This window comes from Panthera leo, chromosome A2 (assembly GCF_018350215.1).
Source record: "Panthera leo isolate Ple1 chromosome A2, P.leo_Ple1_pat1.1, whole genome shotgun sequence".
In the NCBI taxonomy this organism is placed as follows: domain Eukaryota; kingdom Metazoa; phylum Chordata; class Mammalia; order Carnivora; family Felidae; genus Panthera; species Panthera leo.
Window position 1 is genome coordinate 125,347,125 of NC_056680.1, and position 26,992 is coordinate 125,374,116.

The 26,992-nt window shown below is 38.9% G+C and overlaps 2 protein-coding genes across 6 annotated transcripts in view; one reads left to right on the top strand and one right to left on the bottom strand.

Moving 5' to 3' along the window:
• EEPD1 (endonuclease/exonuclease/phosphatase family domain containing 1) overlaps nt 1–3,591 on the top strand; it is a 147,184-nt gene extending 143,593 nt beyond the window's left edge. The window contains exon 10 of the transcript XR_006197789.1: nt 3,369–3,591. The gene's annotated coding sequence lies outside the window, so the exon portion shown is untranslated. The remainder of the gene's footprint in view (nt 1–3,368) is intronic.
• A 191-nt stretch (nt 3,592–3,782) lies between these two features.
• The window catches only part of KIAA0895 (KIAA0895 ortholog), a 76,156-nt gene continuing 52,946 nt past the window's right edge, over nt 3,783–26,992 (bottom strand). For 4 of the 5 annotated variants that reach the window (XM_042922095.1, XM_042922105.1, XM_042922127.1 and 1 more), the window contains 5 exons: nt 25,418–25,561; nt 24,674–24,806; nt 23,859–24,164; nt 10,267–10,364; nt 3,783–7,290 (listed from right to left, as the gene is read on the bottom strand). In XM_042922095.1, the coding sequence (XP_042778029.1) occupies nt 7,129–7,290; nt 10,267–10,364; nt 23,859–24,164; nt 24,674–24,806; nt 25,418–25,561 (843 nt within the window). In that variant the 3' untranslated portion in view covers nt 3,783–7,128. The remainder of the gene's footprint in view (nt 7,291–10,266; nt 10,365–23,858; nt 24,165–24,673; nt 24,807–25,417; nt 25,562–26,992) is intronic. The other variant, XM_042922116.1, reaches the window with a different exon arrangement.

A 26,992-nucleotide genomic window follows, 5' to 3' on the forward strand; every position in this document is an offset into this window, starting at 1 on the left:
GTAAGTAACTGTCTTTTCTCTTGCTGCTTTAGATTTTTTTCCCTTTATTGCCACTTTTTGCCATTTTAATTACCCTGGGTTGAATTTTGGTAAAATTTCTTGGCTTCTATATCTGGATCTATTTCCTTCCCCAGATATGGGAGATTTTTAGCTATTATTTCTTTCAAATAAAGTGCCCCCTTATCTCTCTCTTCTTTGGAGATCCCCATAGTGTAGATATTCTTATGTTTGTGGAGTCACTGAGTTCTCTATGACTATTATCAATTTGCATAATTTTTTTTCCTCTCCTTTGCTCAACTTGGTTACTTTCCATTACTCTGTCTTCCAGGTTGTTAATTTGTTGCTCTGTTTCATCTAGCCTATTTATTCTATCAAGTTTTTTTAAAATTTCATTTATTGTGTTCTTGATCTCTGGTTTTTATCGCTGTGTTAAGGGTCTCACTGATGTCCTCCACTCTTTTCTCTAGTCCACTGAGTGTCTTTATGATCAAGTTCTCTATCAGGCATATTACTTGTATCTATTTTGCTTTGATCTCTTGCTGTGGTTTGGTTCTGTTCTTCCATTTGGGAGATGTTTCTCAGTCTCCTCATTTTGTCTGATTTCCTATGTTAGTAAGTCAGCTACTTCTCTTGCTCTAATGATAACAGCCTTAAGAAGAAGAGGTCCTACAGTGCCCTTCAGTGCAATGTCCCATTCCCCAGGGCCTGATGCTTCAGGGAGTGTCTCCTATGTATGTTGCATGTTCTCTGCTGTTGAGCCTTGGCTTCTTTTTCCTTCCATCCAGTTGACTGCAGAGGCTCTCTTTGCCTACTGTGGGCAGTGTTCGGTGGGGCATGTTTTAACATTTAACATTTTAATGCAGTGATCTACTTGTGAAATGACACCTGGACTCACCACTGCAAGAACTGAGGTCCCACAAAATGTACAGTTCTGGAGATAGAGTGTTGGCACAGTTTGCATGGGTCTTCTGGGGGACCCACAGTTCAGGAACCAAGATGAGCTCGACCGGGAAGGGCAGATCTGCTGAAGCACGAGTGATGGGGCTTCGTGCCTTACTAAGAAAATTAGTAAGGAGTGTTGGTACTGCACTGGTTCCTGAAGATGCCCATTGTTTATGCTGCGGAGTGGAAGAGAGAAATGGCACCTGCCGGCTCCTTTGTCCCTGACTCCTGGAGGAATGTCCCCGTGACCCATCTGTATGGCCACGCTCTGCGATCAGCAAATCACTCTCCCTTCTGTCTGACCCCAGCATTTTTCAAACTACTGGATCTGTGCTGTATCTGCACGTGCTGTTTCTTGAGCTCTTTAAGGGCAGGGACTCAACTTCCTGATGCCCTCAGGGTTGTACCAGAGCTGAGGCCACAGAATGTTTAAATTCCAGGTTTTAAGTCACTGTTTTTAAGAACTCGTGAAATGCACTCCTTCTTACTTTCAAACGGAAATATTATGAAGATTCATTCTCCCCAGTTGTGGGATCCCCAGCGTAAAAGTCTGGTTTTTCACCCCTCATGCCACCAGCTCCCTCTCCATAGTGGTTGGCCATGGTCTGTTTTGCTCCCAGACTGTGTTGTTGCCTTTCCTACCTTCTTCAGGGTGGCCTCTTCCCAGCCTTTAGTTGTGGAGTTTGTTCTGCCAGTCTTTGGATCATTTTCTAGGTTATTCACACTGTTATTAATGTTATCTAGTTGTATTTGTGGGATAAGGTGAGCTTAGGGTCCTCCTATTTGTCTATCTTCACAGCTGACTCTTGGCAGCTTTTTTCTTTCAGCACTTTGAATACATCATCCCACTCTTCCCTGGCCTGTAAGGATTCTGCTAAGCAATCTGACAAGATGGGATTCCAAGTTACAAACTTCTTTACTCTTGCTGCTTTTAATACTCTGGCTTTTGGTAGTTTTATTATAGTGTGTCTTGGAGTAGGTCTCTGGATTTGGAAACCCATAAACTTTATGAACATGGATATCCAAATTTCTTTCCAGGTTTGGGAAGTTTTTAGCCATTATTTTTAAAAATAAGCTTTTAGCTCCCTTCTCTCTCTCTTCTCGTCCTGCAACTCCAATAATTTATAAATTGTTTCTTTTGATGGTATCCCATAGATCACATAGGCTTTCATCACACTTTTTCATTCTTTTTCCTTTGTTCCCCCTGACTGGATAATTTCAGAGTTCCCATCTTCTAACTCATAGATTTTTTTTCCTGCTTGAGCCTTTGGTGTTGGTGCTATTGTATTTTTCATTTCATTCATTGTATTTTTCTACTCCAGAGTATGCTTCATCCTTTTTAGGATTTCTCTTTGTTAAAGTGCTCATTTTGTTCATGTATTGTTTTCCTGATTTTGTTGAATTGTCTGTGTATTCTTGTACCTCATTGAGCTTCCTTAAATATTTTGAATTATCAGTTAAATCAGATCTCCATGTCTTTGGGTTCAGTTACTAGAGGATTATCATAATCTTTCAGTGGTGTCCTATTTCCTTGATTTCTCATGTTCCTTAAATTTTGCATTGTCTTTGTATTTGAAGAATACACCTCCACCAATCTTGACTGTTTTGGGGAACTTTGGTCACTTCTGGTAGAGAATCTGAGACTGTCAGACTGTATGGATATGACTGCCTCATGCTTCTTGCTGCCTCCTGTGGTAGAAATCTTGTAAATTTATTTTTGAGAGAGAGAGAGTGTGCAAACAGGGGAAGGGTAAGGAGAGGGGGAGACACAGAATCTGAAGCAGGCTCCAGGCTCTGAGCTGTGATCACAGAGTCTGATGTGGGGCTTGAACCCACAAACTGTGAGATCATGACCTAAGGCAAAGTAGGACGCCTAACCAAGTGAGTCGCTCAGGCACCCCTCTTGTGGTAGCATTAAGTTTGTATGACTTCTATTGATTTTGCAATGGACAAGCCTTGGTGTGGACAGTCTTTTTGCTTTCCCAAGGGTAGGGCTAAAGCTCTACCTCTCTGGCCCACGAATTTGGGCAGACTTTTTGTACCTGGTCACTAGCTATCTGCCAAAGCATGCTCTCAGTGCTGTTGGGAGTGCAGAGAGCCAGCCACAGGGTGTGTGTGTGTGTGTGAGAGAGAGAGAGATGCATCGAGCACTGGGGGTTTCCCATGGGCTAGTCAGGGAGATCCATCGGTAAGGCATCCCCAGAAGCTCATGAGCCAGCTTAATGGAGACTGATGCAGTTGGTAGACTGTATATCCCTTTAATGGCCTCCAAAAGTCATTATCTGCTACCCTTCCAGCTTCTTCCCATGCCCTAGTCACACAGACTTGATTCAGTACTCTGGGATGAGAGTGAAATGGGCCTCTTTGGTAGCATTCTGCAAAGGTGGGGAAGCTGGACACTTATGTACTCTCATTTCCCCCCACAGGAGAAATCACAAGCTGAGATCTCACTTGGCCTGGAGTTGTTCCACTTTGGGGGAGAAGTGATGAGGCTAAACTATTCCTCTTCAATGCATCTAAACATATTTTTTGCTCCAATGGTGTGCTGAAACTTTTCTGCTGGTAACTTTGACTTACACAAAGCCTCTCCGGTCCATGGGTTACTGCCTGAGATTTAGTGTTTCCTAGGGGTTTGCAGACTGCAGCTGAGAGGGGTTGAAACTTGTTCACAGGCCACTGCTGGGTCCAAGCCAGGACCTTGGTCTGTTTGTTACCCGATGCATGGGTGGGCAAGATTCCTCCTGGGTTGCTTGTGTGTGTTGCTGGATCCTAAAGCTCCCACAAAGGCATTTTTGCCTATGGATAGATGCCAAATTATTGGGAGGTTGGAGAAGGGGCACAAATGAGGGACGGGTTATTCAGCCATGTTGCTGACATTGTTTTCTGAAGTTGGTTGTCTTTATCCAGTAAAGGATAACTGGATGGCTGGAAAGAAGTGGAATATTCAGTTGTCTCTTCTCAGTGTCAAATTTCTGTTCTCTCTTTGTTTTGTCCTCTTCCTCTAAGTGCAGTTTCTTTCAGTTATGAAAGCTAGAAGTTCAAGATCAAGGTATTGGCAGGTTTGGTTTCTCCTGAGGGCCATAAGAGAAGGGTCTGTTCAGGTATCTCTCTTTGGCTTGCAGATGGCCACCTTCTTGCTCTCTGTGCTCTCAAAATTCTATGTATTCTTAAAGCTCTTCCATAGCTAACAAACATCAGTATTTCACATCCTAGCACTAATTTTAAGAAATTAATTCCTTTAGGTACTGGAATCAGTGAAGAAAAATGGATGTCAAAGCCAGCTGACAATGTTTTCACAAGTAAAGATGTAAATTCAAAGACAACCACTAAGCATAAGGGTAAAGCACTGGCTCCTTTGGGCACTTGCTGGAGGTCTCAAGGGATCTCCTCCAGGCCCTTGATGACCCAAGCAGCTGTACTTGTGGTCTACTCCTTCTCCTGGGCTAAAGGTGCTCAGATTCCAAACACAAGCCTTGCAGAGTGGTAATGAAATATTGTGGACCCTAACCACTTTGCAAGTGGTCTTTAGGTGACTCAAACACAGAAGCAGGCCCATTGATTACAGTTTATGTTCTTTTGGTAGCACTTTTTGGGCATGAGACTGGCCATGCTGTAACGTGGTTCTGTGCTACTATTCCTCACTGGACTGTGAACAGCTCCATCAGGGTATGAGCTGAATTAATTAGGGGAAAGGTGGAATGTGGTAAATGTAGTACTTTATAAAAAAGGACATTAGAAGATAAACAAACAATGGTCTCTTCAATAATTACCATACAATATAAAACCCAGAAATACCACAAAAATATAATTAAGGTTTGCATGCGCATATACTCACATATTTCATTTGAGAACTTCAGTGCTATTTATTTCTATTACAGCTAAACATAAGATGCCCAAATATATACAAAACAAACAATACAAATCTTAAACATCTTTACAAAGGTGAAAATGTAAAGAAATGGAGACTATGGATTTAGGTATATAAACAATTCACTCTGAATCCCATCTGATGTGAAAACCTAACTGTATTTGATACAATTATGTTAGAATTACAGTGGACAAAACTGATGAAATTCTAATCCTCAATAGCCTACAGCAAGTAACTATTAAAATTAATGCAACCTTCAACTATTCTCCTAAGTACTGCTGCTATAAATTTTCTATTTATTAAAACTTCAATTTTAGGGAACAAAACTGACCTTAGTGCTATTTCAGGAAAGAGAATAAAGTTTAGAGCTCTTTAGGTATTCTGCTAATCTGCAACAATTTTTGGTTCATTGCTAACTTTTAAAATAGCTTAAGACAATCAATGTGATTTAAGGTCATTTTTTTGTCTGGATAGCACTGGTTTTTTGTCTTTATACTGAAGCAGTAAGGCAAGAAAGTGTTTCCTTTTCCAACTCAGATACAGAATATCCATTTTAAAATTCAGGGACTAGAATCACTATAAATAATCCTTTGACCAACAGGATATTAAGGCTGTTGTGATTTTCCTTTATATTTAAACTGTAACATGATTAGCAGTTATTGCCTACAAATGTTGAATAAGCATTTGGGCTTAAATCACAGGACGTAAATATTGCCATTTGTCTATACTTCAATTTCAGTTAATGCACAGTTTTCACAATCACCTTTGATAAGTTTGAAGACAAAGTTAGAAAATGCTACACCAAAGCTGAAACTGGAGGACTATGCTACAAGGAAATATGCTCGAGGGGTCAAGAGTGGTTTTCCAGTATCTGGTCAGTGTTGGCACAGTGTATGCCCCAGCTCTGCACAGAAATGTGCAGGCCACACTCCAGCAATCATGGCACTGTGTGGGTACGTTTAATGCTCCAAAGGGCCTGGCCTGCTACTTACCAAAAGTGACATGTGTGGCTCTGTGAGAACCACCAGATGCCAGTTAGAATACATCCTGTCTGCTGCAACATTCTTCTTGGAGGCAAGCCCTTCTAGATACGTGAATGAGAAAATCACATAACCTAGCCTGCATAAAATTTCCTAAAATAATTTCCTAGCAGGAATTGTGGACCAGGCTTTGCAGTATACATCTACCAGTGTTAGCACCATATTTAAGCCTGAAATGAGGTAAAGATAAACTCTCAGATAGCTTTGGGTAAAAATTACAGTAGCAATTTTGAATGGGGTATTTACAGCAGTGTTCTTCCTGATCATTAAAATAAGCTGTTTGAAGAACTATTTGATTCCAAGTATATATACCCAAGTATGTATGGAAATCAAATTATACAAAGCTAGGGGTATATGCTTTTAGCAGAGGAAATGTAGCAAAACAGAACTCTCATTTTTCAAAGTCAAACTGTCATTATTGGCTTGATGAAATAAAATATACTCAGACAATATCACAAGACCAGTTTACCAAATGGCAATGTCCAGGAATTCCATTTTTCAGGGCATGGTCAAGTTGACGGTAGATGCTACCTAGTCAACATCCAGCTCCTACAGAAACTACATTAGTGTATTTGTGTCTTGCTGGTCGCTCCATTTAACAAAAAGGTGAGTAGCTTCTCTCTCTTCCCTAGCTATTTTAGTCTATGTAGACAAACCACTTGTACTTACCATCTATATACAGGAATGGGGAGGGAAAGACCCTAAAACTTTGTTAAAATCTGGAAGGGATAAAGTTTGTTTCAGCAAATAAAGTTTAGGGAATAACTAGACAAAATGAGGTAATTCTCTAATTTAGTTCCTATAAATTGATAAGGTGAAACAATAATGTGTAAAATAAAGAAAAAAAAGCAGCTAGCTTTTGGGAGCATAACAAAACTAATTTTTCAAAGAATTGCCATTATTTAGCAAGTAAAATATAATCTTGTAGTTAAAACAAGACTGGAATTCAGTCTCTAGCCAGGGCTGGTCTTGGTGCTCAGGCAGATGCTTATTACTCAGTTTGACCAAGATTCTTCAAAAACACTCACCAGTAGTAGTTTCATCAGACTCTGTTGAGATCCAGATGAAAATAGGAGGAACTTCCCCCTGCAGCCTATAGAAACATGTTAGGGAAACAGTGTAAGGTTTGTACTTAACCTTTTAAAAATTCAGCTGAATACTGCAGATCATTCTTCAGAAAACTCATGTAAACACTCATCTTTTATAAATATGCTGGTGCTAACTGCACCTAACTGGTAATATAGAGGTATAGCTTCACTATGTCTGCAAGAATGCTGATTAATATATAAGATCTTTCAGTTCCCTGTCAGTCAATTCATTCACTTCCATGATCTTCTCTAAATGTTCCATGTATCGGCCATGGTCCTGCAGGAAATGAGGGACCCTCATGTTTTCAATAACTGCCAATCCTTTTAAGCGATCCACATCTTCATAAGAGACCTGAAAAAAGGAAGATAGTTTTCATACGCAAGTAACTTCTTCCCTAAGTCTTAAGTGAAACTTTACATGGACTGGCTTTCAAATTACTTTAATACCTGCAAAATAACAAAAATCAGTGACTTCCTTTATTAAATAAGAATGTGTTTTAAAAAATCACTAGTACTGATTTAACACTCAATCTTGGACTTATACTCAGTTTGTCTAGAAATTATACAACTAAATGTAATACATGTGTATGAGAAACTCTAAATCTAAACAAATGTCCTAAATTTAAATAAAAGAACCCAGGAAATAGCTAGAATATAAATGCCATATTATGGAATTAGGAATATCAGCACAATTATATACTGAATTCCTATTTTCTATTTAATTTCAGAAATAAAATTGTGTTTTATGTAGAATTATTTTACTTTTATTTTGAATATTTGTAAGCAAATATTTTATAAAATTTCACGTTATTCACTTACTTACATAAAACGTTTCACCCATAAATACCAAAGATTGGCTTAAGTTCTAGAAACTGTCATTACAACTTTAAATTCCAAAACATGGCTGGCTTTAAAAACTACTGTCTTCTGATCAACACTCTTCCTGATTCAGTGGAAAGATTATAAAGAAATCATGTTCATATTGTATTTTATTACATTTTAAAATTTAAGTTATTGAAATTATTTATTTATACCACTAAGTGTAATGAAAATGGGTTTGTTGTTGATATTGGTGTGGTTTAGTAATTTATTTTTCCTTTCTTGACTGAGGAGACACAGCCATAAATATGTTGCTAAAGTCAATGTCCAAAGAATTACTGTGTCTGTTTGCTTTTAGTTTTTGGTGTTTAATCCACTTTGAGTTTATTTTTGTCTATGGTGTAAGAAAGCAGTCCAGTTTTCTCAGCACCATTTACTGAGGGAAGTTGTCTTTTCTCCACTGTATATTCTTGCCTCTATCATAGATTAATTGATAAAGGCATGAGTTTATTTCTGGGCTATCCTGTTCCATTAATTTACGTATCTGTTTTTGTATTAACGCCATACTGTTTTGATCACTACAGCTTTGTAGTGTTCCTTGAAATCTCGGATTCTTACTTATTCAGATGGCTTTGCTATTCGAGGTTGTTTGTGGTTCTGTACAAATTTTAGGATTATTCTAGTTCTGTGAAAAATGCTACTGGTATTTTGATAGGGATTGTGCTGAATCTGTAGATTGCTTTGGCTATTAGGGAAATTTTAACAGTATTAATTGTTCTGATCCAAGGGCACAGTATATCCTTCTACTTGTTTGTGGCATCTTCATTTCTAGATATTTTATCCTTTTGGTACGATTGTAAATGGGACTAAATTCCGCTTTCTGCTTTGTTATTAATATGTAGAAATGCAACAGATTCCTGTGTATTAAATTTGTATCCTTAGAAAAATAGGGGCACCTGGGTGGCTCAGTCGGTTAAGGGGCCGACTTCGGCTCAGGTCATGATCTCGCGGTCCGTGAGTTCTAGCCCCGCATCAAGCTCTGTGCTGACAGCTCAGAGCCTGGAGCCTGTTTCGGATTCTGTGTCTCCCTCTCTCTGACCCTCCCCTGTTCATGCTCTGTCTCTCCCTGTCTCAAAAATAAATAAACGTTAATTTAAAAAAAAAAAGAAAAAGAAAAATATCTCAGCTGAGATTTGGGTAGAAAAAGTCTAAAATGAGCCCAGAGCATTTTACTTAGCAAGCAAACATGATGACATGTTTTTAAAAACAAAGGAGTAGCCAGTGGAAGGGCTGAATAAAAGAGTAAGTCTGGGGTTCCTGGGTGGCTCAGTTGGTTAAGTGTCTCACTCTTTTGATTTTGGCTCAGGTCATGATTTCTCGGTTTGCAAGATTGAGCCCCACCTTGGGATCTGCACTGACAGTGCAGAGCCAGTTTGTGATTCTGTGTCTTCCTCTCTTCTGCCCTTCCCTCACTCATGCTCTCTCAAAGTTTTTTTTTTTTTTTTTTTAAAGAGTAAGTCCATTACAATACTACAAAAAAGAATGAAATGCAAAAGAATCAAAATATCTCTATTTTGCTACCACTAGTGTAATTAACTGATTGGGCAAAGAACAATGGATATTAAAACCATTCCTTGAAAGATTTAAGGAACAGTACTTTCACAGGTATTACCCCACAGATTACTTATTTAATACAAAAAAGATACCTTTATTTTCTGATCTTTCCAGATCTTTCCATTGTAATTTACCCAGTGATCAAACGAAGTATCACTGATAATGGAACAAAATCACATGTGTGCTTTCTAGCATGATGCACTATAAACTATACAAGTCACGCACGTAGTGTATTCTTGGTAAAAAACGTTTAGCCTGAATCTAACCATAAGAAAACAATTCATTAATCCAGATTGTAGGAACTCCCAAGAAAATGGTCCTGGACTCTCAAAAATGTCAGGAAAAACAAAAACACTTGGTAGAGGGCAGCACAAGAGGAACTGTTACAGATTAAGAGACTAAATATTATAAACAAATGCAGGATCCAATCCTGATTGTAGCTCTTTTTTTGTGAGCCAGGATCCAAAGGACATTTTTGGGATAATCTGAGAAATATTAAGTAGACTGTGTTTTAGATATTGTATTGAATCAGTGATACATTTCTTAAAAAAAAAAATCACATGGTCGTGTCACAATATTTGGGAGATAAAGGGGAAAGTGTTATATTTGCAGCTCACTTTAAAATGCTTTAGAAGATGTACATTAAAGACACATTGCCAAATTTATTTTTCCCTTCATTTACCTCTTATTGTCCACGAAGAAATTCTGAAACTTGGTTTTGTAACAACCATACTTCTTCCCTCCAGTTATCACAAGAAGGAAACTTACTCCAACACAAAGTATGAAAACAATTTGAACCTGAATCTTATTGAATCATCAAATTGAGCTGAAGGAAATAATGACCCCGGGTGTTGGTTTCACACCAACCAATGGTTTTGCCATTGGTTTCACTCACCTTCCCCAGGGCAGTCAGTAGATGAAAGTCAATGGTCTCTCTGTACCGGAGGATCTGCAGGATGCCATCCAAGTAGACCTGGTCTTTACTGAAGCACCCTGGAGGAACCACAATAGCATTTATTTTCTGACGTTTAGTAAAATTACTAAGTAATCAGATACTAACCCATTCCCTTTACTGTAGGAATCAGCCCTGAGTGAAAATATACACGGCAAATTAACTGTCTTCATAACATAAAATAGAGGGTCTTGGGAAGCACCAGGATAATGTGCCAAGTGGCAGCTTCCCTTTAAGAATTTTTTCTCTCCAGATCCCCTCTCCCATAATTAAAGCAGCATTTTTTCCAGTTATAAAGAAACACAGGTAGTTAAAAATACAGGACTCATAAATATGTCACCCACACTCCCACTATTTGGTCATAACCCTAACTCCCATGTACACAGAGGCACTTGAGGCAAGGGGAAGGATGGCTACAAAGCAGTGAATCTCAAAGGCAATGTGGAGACATGGGATCTCAGAAACCCCTGGTTTTTAAAAATGCTACTCCTTACACCATTAAAAAGTTATAGGTAATGTTGATACTATTCCTCCATATGAAAATAAGAATTAGAACTAGATTTTAACATGGACACTTAAAAGCAGAATAAAATATGAAGACATGGAAAGTGGGAACAGCCCACGGGAACGGAGACTAGTTAAGAGTGTTCCACTCACAAAGAAAATTTTTCTCCCGTGACATAACTTATGTAAATTTTCTAAAATTTTGCTCTATTAAATGGACTAAAATTCTATCCTCCATTAAGTCCTACATTAAGAAAGTATTACTTTTTTTAGGTATGCTAAAAGCATAGGAATTATGGACAAAAAGTGGGACACTTTGTAAACTAGGCTCCTATCTCATAAGCTGGTCCTACTTTTCAGTAGGAACAAAACTCTTATTAGAGATACATAATGCAAGAGCCCTGACTGGATCTAGATTTTTAAAAATGGCTATAAGGAACACTTTCCTTATAGCTATTTTTCCTCCACAGTATGGGAGAAAATATTTGTAAATCCTATATCTGACAAGAGATTTGTAATTAGAACATACAAAGAACTCTTACAACTCAATAATAAAAGTAACCCAATAAAAAAATGGACTAAGGGTCTAAATAGACAATTATCCACAGGAAATATGCAAAGGACCATGAAAAGATGCTCAACATCATTAATCATCAGGGAAATGCAAATCAAAACCCCAGTGTGGTAGGACTTCCAAGGAAGATGGCAGAGTAGGAGGATCCTAAGCTCACCTTGTCCCAAGATGAAGATAGTTATTGACACCCACATTAGTGTAAATAACTCAAAAAAACAACCTGAAGACTGGAAGAACACACTCTCCACAGCTAAATGTAGAGGAGAGGCCACACTGAAGAGGGTAGAAAGGGCAGAGATAGGAGATTGTCTTCAGGAGAGAGGAACACCATAAGCATGCAGGAAGGAGAGAGGATCAATGTAAAACATACTGAAGGGAGAGGAGCAGATCTCACACCTGGCACCCTACACCTAGGGGACCTGCACTACAAAGACAAATCCCTTAACATTTGGCTTTGAAAGCCAGAGGGGCTTAACTTCATGGGTTCTTACAGTCAGTGGGGCTTAATACCTGGAACTTTAAAAATCACAAAGCTCTGGCATGGGGGACCTGGAGAGCAATAGGAAACTGAGTCCCTAACCTTAAAGAGAAAGCATACCAAACAACCCCACTGAGGTGCAGCATAGAAGCAGCACTGGGGTGTATGGGAAGGAGACTTATTTACTAATCTCAGCATGTGTGCTGGAGGGACAAGAATCTTTAGAAGACTTCTCCAAGAACAAAAGAGCTGATGGGTGCCATCCCTCTCCCAACCACAACCTAGATACATGGACACATGCAGGAACCAGAACAAACACTCTCCACCTGGCTTGCTAACAGTGCACCCTGCCCCCTCCAGCCCATCCTGAGCAGTTCTCCAAAACAGCTACAGGTCCCCTCAGAGAGCAGACCCTCGCCCAGCTTGCAAAGCTGTATTCTCCTGCAGATCCACCCCTCCATCCTGGCCTCCACAGGAGTTTTCCCAGATGGCTGCAGGTCCCCTCCAACAGCAGACCACTGTGGATCTTGCAGGCACCCCACCCCAACCACACAGCACTACAAAACCTCTTCTTCATAAGGCCACTACTCTCAAGAGCAGGAAAGGTAGCTGACTTTACTAACACAAAGAAACACATCCAGGAGAGTTAGAAAAAATGAGGAGACAGAGGAATATCTCCCAAATGAAAGAATAGGACAATATCCCTGCAAAAGAGCTAAATGAAACGGTTTATGCAATATGCCTGACAGAGAATTTAAAGTAATGGCCTCATGGGCTTGAGAAAAGAGTGGAAGATTTCAGTTAAGACCCTCAACAAAAAGACGGAAAACATAAAGAACCAATCCCAGATCCCAGAACTCAATAACTGATATTAAAAATACACTAGTAGGAATAGATAGTAGAGTAGAGGAAGCAGAAGAATGGATCAGCAACCTGGAGGACAGAGTAATGGAAATCAAGAAGCTGAACAGGAAAGAGAAAAACAATAAAAAATGAAAATAAATTAAGGAAACTCAGCAACACCATCATGCATAATAACATTCTAAGGACCTCAGAAGGAGGAGAGAGAGAAAAAAGAGGGAAGAAAATTTATCTGAAAAAATAATAGCTAAAAACTTCCCTAATCTGGGGAAGGTAAAAGAAATCCAGATCAGGAGGCACAAATGGCTCCCGATAAAATCGACTCAAGGAGATCCGCACCAAGATATATAGCAATTGAGATGGAGTTAAGATGGTGGAGTAGTATGGAGACCCTGAGCTTGTCACCTCCCTGAAACACAGCTAGATCAGCATCAAACTATTTTTGAATACCAAGGGAACTGATCTGAGGATTAACGCAACAATCTGCATAATTTGAGCCAGAGAACTTGGCAGGTACATGGTGTGGAAAGGTGAATTGGGGGACAGAAAAGTCACGGAGCCATGGAGGACAGGGAACCATTTTTGCGGAGAGAGGACAGGAGCGGGGGGTGGGGGGGAGAATGCAGCAGATCGGGATCATGTAAGAAAAGCACTCCCCCCAAAAGCAACTAGAGAAAGAAAAAGAGTGAAAACACTCACAGGGAACTGGGCAAGAAATCTGTTCCCCAAAACTATTACAGAGTGAAAGGAGAGGGTTCCAATATCACCAGGATTCTATAAACCGTGGAGCGCGGTCTGAAGTTTCAGTGCACCTGTCAGTGCTCTGGTGAGGAAGTGGGACAAATCCCCAGGAGCAGTACTCTGAAAGGTCCCCGTGTGCCATACAGGGAGAAAAGATTCCCCTGCTAGGAATCCATTTGGTAGAGGTCTCCCAGTGGGCAAAAGTCCCACCAGACCTCAGAGAGCTGCCACTTTTACTGAAATTGGACCAAAGACACTAGAGTGCAGGAAAACCTGGTGCCAGCTGTGTTGTGATTTACCATAAACTCTGAGCCTCTGCTGCTTTGGGAGCAGGCAGACATTTTCTGGGACAAGCCAGCACCCAGCCATTGTTCAGCAAGATCTTCCCCCAGAGAATCAGTGCAGGTCTAAACCGCAGGGGTCTCTGAAGGGTGGGGTTTTGAAACACAGCCCCATATGAGATAAAACTCTGGAGGGAGGCGCCACCTGGTAGACAGCTTGAACAGAAGGTAAAGGTGGGGAGTGGATGGAAGGCTAAGAAAAAGGAGGGGTGTTTGATCATGTTTGTGAGAGCACAAAATTCCATGCCAGAGATTAGAGAGCTGGGTGAAGCTATTTTCACCTCTAGCAGGTGTGCGTACATATAGAGACCGACCCCACTGAGCTAAGTGGAGCCACCAAGTGGAGAACAGAGCTGTTACACCACACCCTGCCTACCTGTGCCCTCCAAGCACATCCCCCAGAAGACCAGCACAAATCCCTTCCAACTGCTTAGTCTACAGACTATAGTATGCTGCAGTTTCAATTCTAGGGGAAACTGGATGTAACTTCATTTGGGTCTCAAGCTGTTTGTTGGTTTGGTTGTTTTCTTTGCTTCTGTTTTTGTTTATGTTTTCTTTTCTTTCTCTTTCTTGGATAAAGAGCAAAATTTTAAATTTAAACAAATTTTTTATTCAATTAATTTTTTTAATTTTAAATGTTTTTTTCTCTTTTCTATCAAGCGTCTCTGAGCAAATAGACTGGAACACACCTAGGATCTAGCTTCCTTTATGTGATTTTTTTGTTTTGTTAAAATATATAGTAATTAAAATGGCAAGAAGCAGAGATTAAGAGAGAATTTTAAAGCAGCAAGGGAAAGGGGGTGCCTGGATAGCTCAGTTGGTTGAGCGTCCAACTTCAGCTCAGGTCATGATCTTGTGGTTTCTGAGTTTGAACCCCATGTCAGGCTCTGTGCTGACAGCTCAGAGCCTGGAGCGTGCTTCAGATTCTGTGTCTCCCTCCCTCTCTGTCTCTGCCCCACTTGCACTCTTTCTCCAAAACATAAACAGACATTAAATTTTTTTTTTAAAAAAGCAGCAAGGGAAAAGAAAACAGTTACACACAAGAGAAACCCAATTAAGACTATTAGCTGTTCAGCAGAAACTTTGCAGGCCAGAAGGGAGTGGCATGATATATTTGAAATGCTGAAAGAAAACATCATTCAGAACAGAAGGAGAGAGAGAATTTCCCAAACACAAGTTAAAGGAATTCATCACCACTAAACCAGCCTTACAAGAAATGCTAAAGGCGTTTCACTGAGTGGAAAGGAAAGACCATAAGCAGGAATAAGGAAAGTAGGAACCACAAAAGTAATAAAATAGAGCACATGTATAAAAATCAGTCAAGGGATTCACAAAAGGAAGTAAATTATGACACCATATACCTAAAACGTGGTGGGGAGAGGAGTATAGATTTAACGCTTTTAGTATGGTTTACTAATGAAGAACTTAATGAAGAGACTCCAGCAAAAATTCCTAGAACTGATAAATGAATTCAGTAAGGTTGCACAATACAAAATCATTATACTGAAATCCACTGCATTTCTATACACTGATATTGAGCATATAGAGAAATTAAGAAAACAATCCCATTTACAATTGCACCAAAAATAAAATACCTAGGAGTAAACTTAACCATGGAGATGAAAGACCTGTACTCTGAAAACTATAAAACACTGATGAAAGAAACTGAAGGTGACACAAATGGAAAGATACTCCATGCTGATAGATTTGTACAATATTGCTAAAATGACCATACTACGTAGCAATTTCCAAATTTAATGCAATCCCTATTAAAACACCAATAGCATTTTTCAAAGAGCTAGAGCAATTAATCCTAAAATTTGTATGTAACCACAAAAGACCACAAATAGCCAAAGTAATCTGGGAATAAAGAACAATATGGGAGGTTATCACAATCCTGATTTCCAGATACATTACCAAGCTCTGGTAATCAAAGCGGTATGGTACTGATGCAAAAATAGATACATACGTCAATGGAAAAGAATAGAGAACACAGAAATAAACCAATGATTATATGGTCAATTAATCTTCAGCAAAGGAGGCAAAAATATTCAATGGGGAAAACTTTCTTCAACAAATGGTGTTGGGAAAATTGGACCACCTTCTTACACCATACACAAAAATAAACTGAAAATGATTTAAGGAACCTAAATGTGAGACCCGAAACTAAAAATCCTAGAAAAGAGCACAGGGAATAACTGGACACTGGCAATGTTTGTCTAGATCTGTCTCCTGAGGCAAGGGAGCACAAAACAAAGAAAAAAAGAAACCAAAAGAACCACTCTTAAATATAGAGAATAAACTCACGGTTACCAGAGGGGAGGTGGGTGGGAGATGAGTGAAACAGGTGAAAGGAATTAAGAGTACATTTATCGTGATAAGCACTGAATAAATACAGAATTGCTGAATCACAATATTGTAAACCTGAAACTAATATAACACTATACTAATGACACTGGAATTTTAAAAAATAAAACATTTAAAAAACAAAACAAAAAACCACAATGAGATACCCACTAGAATGATTATAATAATAATTTTAAAAGTGAAAACAGTAAGTGTTGGTAAGGATATGGAAAAATAAGAACCAAAGGATGGCAGAGCAGCATGGAGACCCTCCCTCAGCTTCTCTTGTCCCTGAAATGCAGCTAGATCAGCACCAAACCATTTTGCACACCTAGGACTAAGCAGAGAGAATTTGCATAACTTGAGCCCAGAAACTGGCAGGTACACAGTGTGGAGAGGAGAACTGGGGGAGTGAAAAGCCACAGCAGGTAGGGAGCTGTTTTGGCAGAGACAAAGGAGAAGAGTGCAGTCATTGGGAGAGTGCAGGGAAAACATTTCCCTGGAGAGAAAGAGTGAAAACACTTGCAGGGGACTGAACAAGAAATCTGTTTCCCAAAACCACTGACAGAAATAAAGGAGGAGTCTCAATACTACCGGCATTCTATAAACAGTGGAGCACAGAGTTTGATATTCCAGAGCTCAGTGCCTGGTGGCACTCTGGTGAGGAAGTAGGGTGAATCCCCAGGAGCAGGCAGAGTGGTCCAGGGGTCCATGTGCCACACAGGGAGAAGTGCTTCCCCTGCTTAGAGTGCATTTTGTAGAGGTCATAAAGCCTCTCCACAGGGAAAGGTCCCAGCGGACCCTGGAGAGCAGCCATGTTTGCTGGTATTGGGACAAAGACACTGGAGTGTGGTGAAACCTGGTGCTCGCTGTTTGTTGTGATTTGCCACAATCTCTGAACCTCTGCTGCTGCGTGATGGCATGAACATTTTCTGGGGCAAGCTGGCCGTTCGCCATTGCTCAGTGAGACTCTCCCCTGAAGAGTTGGAATGAAGCTGGATGAAGCCATTTCCATCTCTCCTGCACATGTGCATGCACACCACACTGATCCACCCCAGTAAGCTAAGCAGTGCTACCTAGTGGAGAACAGAGCCGTTACATCAAGCCCTGCCCAACAGCGCCTTCTAAACACATCCCCTAGACGACCAGCACAAGTCACCCCACCTGCTTAGTGTACCAACTATAGAGCGCTTCACAGTTTGAGTTCTATGGGAAACTGGATGTAACTTCAATTGGGTTTCATTCTGTTTGCTGGTTCATTTATCTGTTTAAATTTTGTTTCCTTTCTTTTCCATGGATACAGAAAAATTTATTTTTAATTTTTTAGATTTTTTTATTCTATTCGATTTTGTTATGTCAATTTTTAAAACATTTTTCTTTTCCCCCTTTTCTTCCCCTTTTTTCTCTATTCCATAAAGCTTCTTTCAACAAGCAGACCAAAACACACCTAGGATCTAGCTTCATTTATTTTTTTTAATTTTTAAAAATTTTTTAATTTAAATTTTTTATTTTATTAATTTTTTTCTTCCTCCAAAATGAAAAATGAAGGAATTCATCCCAAAAGAAAGAACAGGAAGAAATGACAGCCAGGGGCTTAAACAACACAGATATAAGCAGGATGAACTAGAATTTAGAACCATGATAATAAGAATATGTTGAAAAAAGCACAGAATCCCTTTCTGTGGAAATAAAAGATGTAAAATCTAGTCAGGACAAATTAAAAATGCTATAACCGAGATGTAATCTCGAATGGATGCCATGATGGCAAGGACAGATGAAGCAGAGCAGCAAAATCAGTGATATAGAAAAAATTATGGAGAATGAAGCAGAAAAAAAGACGGAAACAAAGGCAAAAGAGCACAATACAAGACTTAGAAAACTCAGTGACTTATTATAGAGGAATAACAGCTGAATCATACAAGTCCCAGAAGAGAACAGAGAGAAAGAGACGCAGAAGGGTTATGTGAGCAAATTATAGCTGAAAACTTATCTGGGGAAGGACACAGACATCAAAATCTAAGAAGCACAGAGAACTCCCATTAGATTCAACAAAAACTGACCATCACCAAGGCATATCATAGTCAAATTCACAAAATACACAGACAAGGAAAGAATTCTGAAAGAGCAAGGAAGAAAAAAGTCCTTAACCTATAAGGGAAGATAGATTAGGTTTGCTGCAGACCTATCCACAGAAACTTGGCAGGCCAGAAAGGAATGGCAGGATATATTCAACGTGCTGAATTGGAAAAATATGCAGCCAAGAATTCTTTATCCAGCAAGACTGTCACTCAAAATAGAAGGAGAGATAAAGAGTTTTCCAGGCAAAAACTAAAAGAGTTCCTGACCACTAAACCAGTTCTGCAAGAAATTTTAAGTGGGACTCTTTGGGGGAAAAGATGAAAACAAAACAAAAAAAGACCAAAAGCAACAAAGACTAGAAAGAGCCAGAGCACATCACCAGAAACTCCAACTCTACAGGTAACACAATTCATATCTTTCAGTACTCACTCTAAATGTCAATGGACTAAATGCTACAATCAAAAGACACAGGGTATCAGAATTGATAAGAAAACAAAGACTCATCTATATGCTGCTTATAAGAGTCCCATTTTTAGACCTAAAAACACCTGCAATTGAAAGTAAGGAGATGGAGAACCATCTATCATGCCAATGGTCATCAAAGAAACTAGAGTAGTCATACTTATATCCCACAAACTAGATTTTAAAATAAAGATTTTAACAAGAGGTGAAGAATGGCAACATAACATAATTAAGGGGTTTATCCACCAAGAAGATTGTAAAATATTGTAAGTGTTGTAAATATTTAGGCCCCCTACATGGGAAAAATCAAATATATAAATCAATTAAACACAAACATAAAGAAAATCATTGATAATAATACCATAATAGTAGGGGACTTCAACACCCCACTTACAATAATGGACAGATCATCTAAGCAGAAAATGAACAAGGAGACAATGGCTTTGAATGACACACTGGACCAAATGGACTTAACAGATACATTCAGAACATTTCATCGTAAAGCATACACATTCTTCTCGAGTACACATGGAACATTCTCTGGAACAGATCACATACTGCGACACAAATCAGCCCTCAACAAGTACAAAAAGATCAGGATCATACCTTGCATACTTTCACACCACAACGCTATGAAAATTGAAATCAACCACAAGACAAAACTTGGAAAGAAAATGAATACTTGGAGATTAACAAGTATCCTACTAAAGAATGAATGGGTAACCAAGAAATTTTTTTGAAGTTTCTTTTGAGTGCACAGGGGAGAGGCAGAGAGGGAGGGAGGGAGAGAGAGAGAGAGAGAGAGAGAGAGAGAGAGAGAGAGAGAGAGAGAGAGGATCTCTAGCAGGCTCCATGCTGCCAGCACAGAGCCGAACATGGGGCTTAAACTCATAAACTGTGAGACCATGACCTGAGCCGAAATCAAGAATCGAAAATTTAACCAATTGAGCCAACCAGGCACACCTAACCAAGAAATTAAAAAGGAAATTAAAAAGTACATGGAAGCCAATGAAAATGAAAACACAACAGCCCAAAACCTCTGGGATGCAGCAAAGGCAGTCATAAAAGGAACAAAGGTCTCAAATACACAATCTAACCTTACACCTAAAAGAGCTGGAAAAATAACAGAAAATAAAGCCCAAAACCAGCAGAAGAAGGGAAATAATAAAACATTAGAGCATAAATCAATGATATCAAAATTTAAAAAAAAACAGCTGAACAGAGCAGTGAAAGGTTCTTTGAAAGAATTAACAAAATTGATAAACCCCTTAGCCAGAGTGATCAAAAGAAAAAGCAAAGGACCCAAATAAATGAAATCACAAATGAAAGAGAGAGCACAACCGAAACTGCAGAAATACAAACAATGATAAGAGAATAAATCAATTATATGCCAACAATTTGGGCAATCTGGAAGAAATGGACAAATTCCTAGAAACATATAAACTACCAAAACTGACACAAGAAGAAATAGAAAGTTTGAACAGACCCATAACCAATAAAGAAATTGAATTAGTAATCAAAAATCTCCCAAAAACAGGAGTCCAGGGGCAGATGGCTTTCCAGGGGAATTCTACCAAACATTTAAAGAAGAGTTGGGGGGCCTGGGTGGCTCAGTCGGTTAAGCGTCCAACTTCAGCTCAGGTCATGATCTTGTGATTTGTGGGTTTGAGCCCCGCATTGGGCTCTGTGCTGACAGCTCAGAGACTGGAGTCTGCTCCAGGCAAATGAAAACTACAGAGCCTGCTGCCTCTTCTCTCTGCCCCTCCCATGCTCATGCTCTGTTTCTGTCTCTCAATAATAAATAAAACATTAAAAAAATTAAAAAATAAAATAAAGAAGAGTTAACACCTATTCTTTTGAAGCTGTTCCCTAAAATAGAAATGGATAGAAAACTTCCAAACTCATTCTATGAAGCTAGCATTACCTTGATTCCAAAACCAGACAAAGACCCACTAAAAAGGAGAACTACAGACCCTGATGAACATGGATGCAAAAATTGTCAACAAGATACGGGAAAACCAGATCCAATAATACATTGAAAGAATTATTCACCACAATCAGGTGGGACTTATTCCTGGGATGCAGGGCTAGTTCAATATCCACAAACCAATCCACAAACCAATTAACGTGATACACCATGTAAATAAAAGAAAGGATAAGAACCATATGACCCTCTCAATAGATGCAGAAAAAGCACTTGACAAAATACAGCATCCATTCTTGATAAAAACCCTCAAGAAAGCAGGGATAGAAGGATCATATCTCAAGATCATGAAAGCCATATATAAAAGACCCACTGCTAACAACATCCTCAATGGGGAAAACCTGAGAGCTTTCCCTCTAAGGTCAGGAACAAGACAGGGATGTCCACTCTCACCACTGTTATTCAACATAGTGTTGGAAGCCTTAGCTTCAGCAATCAGACAGCACAAAGAAATAAAAGGCATCCAAATTGGCAAGGAGGAAGTCAAACTTTTACTCTGCAGATGACATGATACTCTCCGTAGAAAACCCAAAAGACTATGCCAAAAAACTGCTAGAACTGATCCATGAATTCGGCAAAGTTGAAGGATATAAAATCTATGCTCAGAAATCAGCTGCATTTCTATGCACCAATAGTGAAGCAGCAGAAAGAGAAATCAAGGAATCAATCCCATTTACAATTGAACCAAAAACCATAAAATACCTAGGAATAAACCTAACTAAAGAAGTGAAAAATCTATACACTGAAAACTACAGAAAGCTTAGGAAAGAAATTGAAAAACACAAAAAAATGGAAAAATATTCCAGGCTCATGGATTGGAAGAACAAATATTGTTCAAATGTCGAAAGTACCCAAAGCAACCTACATATTTAATGCAACCCCTATCAAAATAACACCAGCATACTTCACAGACCTAGAACAAACAATCCTAAGATTTGTATGGAACCAGAAAAGACCATGAATATCCAAAGCAATCCTAAAAAAGAAAACCAAAGATGGAGGCATCACAATTTTGGACTTCAAGATGTATTACAAAGCTGTAATCATCAAGAAAGTATGGTACTGGCACAAAAACATATAGATCAATGGAACAGAATGAAGAACCCAGAAATGGACCTACAAACGTAAGGCCAACATCTTTGACAAAGCAGGAAAGAATATCCAATGGAAAAAAAAGTCTCTTCAGCAAATGGTGTTGGGAAAACTGGACAGTGACATGAAGAATGAACCTGGACCACTTTCTTACACCATACATAAAAATAAACTAAAGGGACGAAAGACCTAAATGTAAGACAGGAAGCCATTAAAGTCCTAGAGGAGAAAGCAGGCAACAACCTCTTTGACCTTAGCTGCAGCAACTTCTTACTTGACATGTCTATGGAGGCAAGGCAAATGAAAACCACAATGAGATACCACTTCACATGTGTCAAAGTGGCTTAAATTAACAACTCAGGCAACAAGAGATGTTGGCAAGGATGTGGAGAAAGAGGAACCCTGTTGCAATGCTGGTGGAAATGCAAACTGGTGCAGCCACTTTGGAAAACAGCATGGAGGTTCCTCAAAAAGTTAAAAATGGAACTATCTTATGACCAAGGATTTATCCAAAGGATACAGAAGTGCTGTTTTGAAGGGACACATGCACCCCAATGTCTATAGCAGCACTATCAACAATAGCCAAAGTATGGAAAGACCCTAAATGTCCATCGACTGATGAACGGAAAAGATGATGTGGGGTGTGTGTGTGTATGGTACATATATGTATTATATATACACATGTGTAACACATATATACACATATATGTATATATACACACACACACATATATATATAACAGAATATTACTTGGTGATCAAAAAGAATGAAATCTTGCCATTTGCAACAATGTGGGTGGAACTTGAGTATATTATGCTAAGTGAAATCAGAAAAAGACAAAGAGCATGTGGCTTCACCCATATGCAGAATTTAAGATACAAAATAGATGAACATAAGAGAAGGGAAGCAAAAATAATATAAAAACAGGGAGACAAACCATAAGAGACTTAAATACAAAGAACAAACTGAGGGCTGCTTGAAGGGTGTTGGGTGGGGGTGATAGGCTAAAGGTGTGAGGGGCATTAAGGAGGACACTTGTTGGGATGAACACTGGGTGTTATACAGAAGTGATGAGTCACTAAATTATATTCCTGAAATCAAAAAAAAAAAGAAAGAAAAAAATAAGAACCCCCATATACTGCTGGTGGGAATGTAAAATGGAGCAGTCACTTTGAAGATCATTCTGGCAGTTCCTCAAAAGGTTAAACAGAGAGTTACCATATGACCCAACAATTCCACTCAAAAATATATATATAATCCATGAGAATTAAAAATATAAACTTGCACCCAAATGTTCATAGCAACATTATTTGTAACAGCCAAAAAGTGTGAAAACAACTCAAATGTCCATTAATGGTGAATAGAAAAATAAAATTTCATATACATATATATTGTTATTCAGCAATAAAAAGGACTGAATACTGATACATGCTACCATACGGATGAATCTTAAAAACATTATGCTAAGTGAAAGAAGCCAGACACAAAGGGTTATATATTATATGATTCCATCTGTATGAAATGTCCAAAACAGGCAAACCTATGAAAGTAGAGTAATGGTTACTTGGAGCTGGGGGCATGGGGGAGAAGGAATGGGAAATGACTATTAATGGGTACAGGTTTATTTTTGGGGTGATGAAAACGTTCTGGAATTAGACAGTGGTGACAGCTGCACAACACTACGAATATTCTAAAAACCACTGACATGTACCTTTTAATGGGCAAACTGTATGCCATGTATGCCATGTGAATTATATCTCAGTAAACCTGTTTTTACAATCAGCGCGAGAAGGCAGAACTGGCAAAATGTTAACTATTCATGTATCTACAGGAAGGGTAATATGGGTGTGAATTCTATCACTGCCATATTTCTGTAGGCTTGAAATTTTTCAAAATGAGATTTGAGAAAATAATGCTAATGAAACATGATTTGGGAAAACTAGCACTGACCTCAAGTAACAGGTTTACTTTTTCATAAGTAAGTGAATTCTATGGTTGGTGGAGAAGGATGTAACCAAAATCAACAGACAACTAACCACAAGTCAGGAAACCTATAGTCAAGGGACACCCACCTGGTTGAGAAGTATCAGTCCATCCCCTCTTCGCTCGTACACAATAATCCCATCTTGTATTGGGGTCTTTGACAAACTTTCCAATATCTTTGAAGAGTTCACAAAAAGACATTTGGCTGGCTCGATAAACAGTGTAGTAGAGGAGGGCAGCCCTCCATAAAAAGGGGTCTTTTCTAAAAAGGACACTGTGAATACTTGCCAGTCCTTCCTCTGTGGGATTGTTTGGCTTTAGCTCATGTTTTTTACGACCAGTCCAACTGTTCCATGGCTGCTGAAGGTTGTTAATACCTCGAAAATAATGTGTGCCTGTGGACAAGAAAAGGCACACAAAAAAACCAAGAAATGACATTCTCGTTTTAACTCTTAGCCAAAAAAAGATTCTACCAACAGTTCTAAAATTAAACTGATGTGTACCTACAAAACAAAGTGGAAAATGACCTGACCTTAAAGCCTTTTGCAGGAGGTACTCTGCCTTCAGAAGGACTGCATGTGTCATTAGGAGAGGTAAAGGGAAGAATCACAGACTTTGATATTTGAAAAAAATATGAGAGAGCACTTAGTTCAATTTCTTCAAGTTTCAGGTGGGAGGACTAAAATTCAGAGGAGTTAAATGACTATCCATGCTTAATACAGCTACACAGTGCCTGAAAAAATCTAATTTGAAGTAAGACATTACTATCTTGGCTCAAGTGAAACCTAAAAATTTCATTACTTTTTGCTAAATACTGCTAAGAGAAAACCCCATTATAAAAGAATGTTTCTCTGATGCTGATTTCTGATATTACAAATGAACAAATGGAGAAGGGCTACCCTACCTATTTCATGCCTCAGCATTCCCTCCAGCCAGTGCTCACGTGCAGTGGAAACATTGATGGTCAGCGTTGGACATCCATTTACCACTGTCATCGAAGCTCGGGAAAGCAGATCTTCAGTGAGATGTACTACAATCTAAGGAGCAAGAGGAAAAATATAAATATATGAAACAAAACATAAAGGCTGGGGTTAAGCAGCTTTCACAGGAAACCACAGACCCATAAATCAAGATGTTTTTATTTTGCTTATACCAATTCAAATCTCCCAGAAACCTAGACGATGAAATTCAGGGCCAATCACTTTTGACGCTTCCTCCTTTGAGCCGGGGGAACTCAAGAACCTTTCCTGGAATGAAGGAAAGTAGAGGGCCACGCTCTCAAATACAGTCCCCCCTGGCTACAATGATGCAAAGGAAGGTATATAAGCCAGAGTCCTGTTCGCTGTTGGGCCAAAGCTTATTTTGAACTGGCTACTAACAAGAGGAGCCACTGAGGCAAATCTCTTAAGAATTTTCATAAAACAATTCCAACAATTCCATGAAGTATACAGAAGTGGTAGTAAGTAAAGAAAAACACATAGTGAGCAAAATAATTCAATGCGACATAAACTTAGCATTTAGTGAGACTTCTGGGTGACTAATTTAATGAGCAGAATGGGGATGGGAGAACAAAACCTGCAGAGAAAACCATGTGGCACCAGGAGTTAAAATGCCAGCAGTCAGCATCTCGTGTCATCCCAATTCATACCTCACCCATGCAGCCTTCTTTCATCATGTACTTCCTAACGTGACTCCAGATTCGAGTTTTAGATAGCAGGCTGCCACCGGTGGCCTGCTCAAATTTTTCATAACTTCCATATTTCTGTAAAGTCAGTTCCATAATATTGATGGACTGTAAAAAAAAAAACACACAGATAATGAAAATAGCCTTGAATTATTTTGAGATGAGTAATAAGCCAGTTATATTCTTATTGATCATGACCTGTTCTGTGTTTATTGATTTCCAAATGAAACTGCAACTGAGGTACCACATTTAATCCTAAACACTGTTCACTCACTGTCACAAATTTTTACAAACACCTCAGTACTTAGAAATCCTCTGTGTTTGTTTCTCCTTCACCTGCTAAAGGACAAAGGTACTGCATACAGTGTCACCACCTGACAGGCTGAGGAGATAAGGCAGAGGGCTCCTTGGCTTCTCTAAGACCATTTGGTGGTTTGGCAAGAGAACTCACAGTGGAAGGTCTGTCTCCAGATTAATCACTAAATTATAACTGCCATTTGGATAAAAAAAATAATAGCCCCAATTTTCAAGAACACAAAAAAATAATCCACAATTCTTCTGTGACAATCTTATAAAATTTGAAGTTTTCCTGGGCTAATCTTTCACAGAAAACAGTCTCAACATTACAAAAACATTTTCATCTTTCATTCAGGGCAGGGTACCACCTACTTTTCATTCTTCATTAATTTTCACATCAAAAGAATATGAAAATTGAGATCTTTTCTAAACACAGATATACAGAAAGGAAGACTAGAAAAAAAAAAAAAAAAACCCTAGTAATGAATCAGAGATCCTTAGTATCTTGAAAAAGCCACAAGAAAGGAAAACATAAGGAAGAAAAAGAATCTTCAAAAGGCCTTTTGGGAAAGAAGCTAGAAAATGCAAATATATCTTATAGGAATTGAGAGAGAAGCTAGAAAATTCATGCTATGAAGTCTAGTTTTTTATTGTCAGACTAGTAAAGAGACTGAAACTATAAGCACTAGAGTCAGACTACTTGCATTGCTGCCCTGGTTCTATCCACCTTCTGGCTTTGTGGCCATGGGCAAGTCACTAAAGTTGTCAGTAAGCCTCCCATTTTTAAATGGGGTAACAATAATGTCTACTTCATGGTTTTGTTGAGAAAATTTAGTCAAGCTTTTTAAAGTACAAATAAGTAGTCAATACCTGTCAATTATTATTACATCATCATCATCATCATGATCGGTACATTCATTCTTTGTAAATGCCACCGCCGTACATAATATGCTCAACACAACTACAGAAAACGAACACACTACAAGTTACAATACAACATATATATCTCCACTGAAAAAATATGTATTACTAATAAACTAGGCATGTGACTTAAAGTTAGTGTAACAAGAAATGGCTTCGATAGGCTTTGCCTGGCTTCTGTTCCCAAAACTGTTCTTGAAAGCCTTGCAATTCAAACTGTGGTCGAAAGGCTGTGAGCTGGTTTCAGATGCAGAATTTTGCCCCCCACCATGCCTAGTGAATCAGAACATGCACTTTAACAAGATCCTCAGATGACTCATG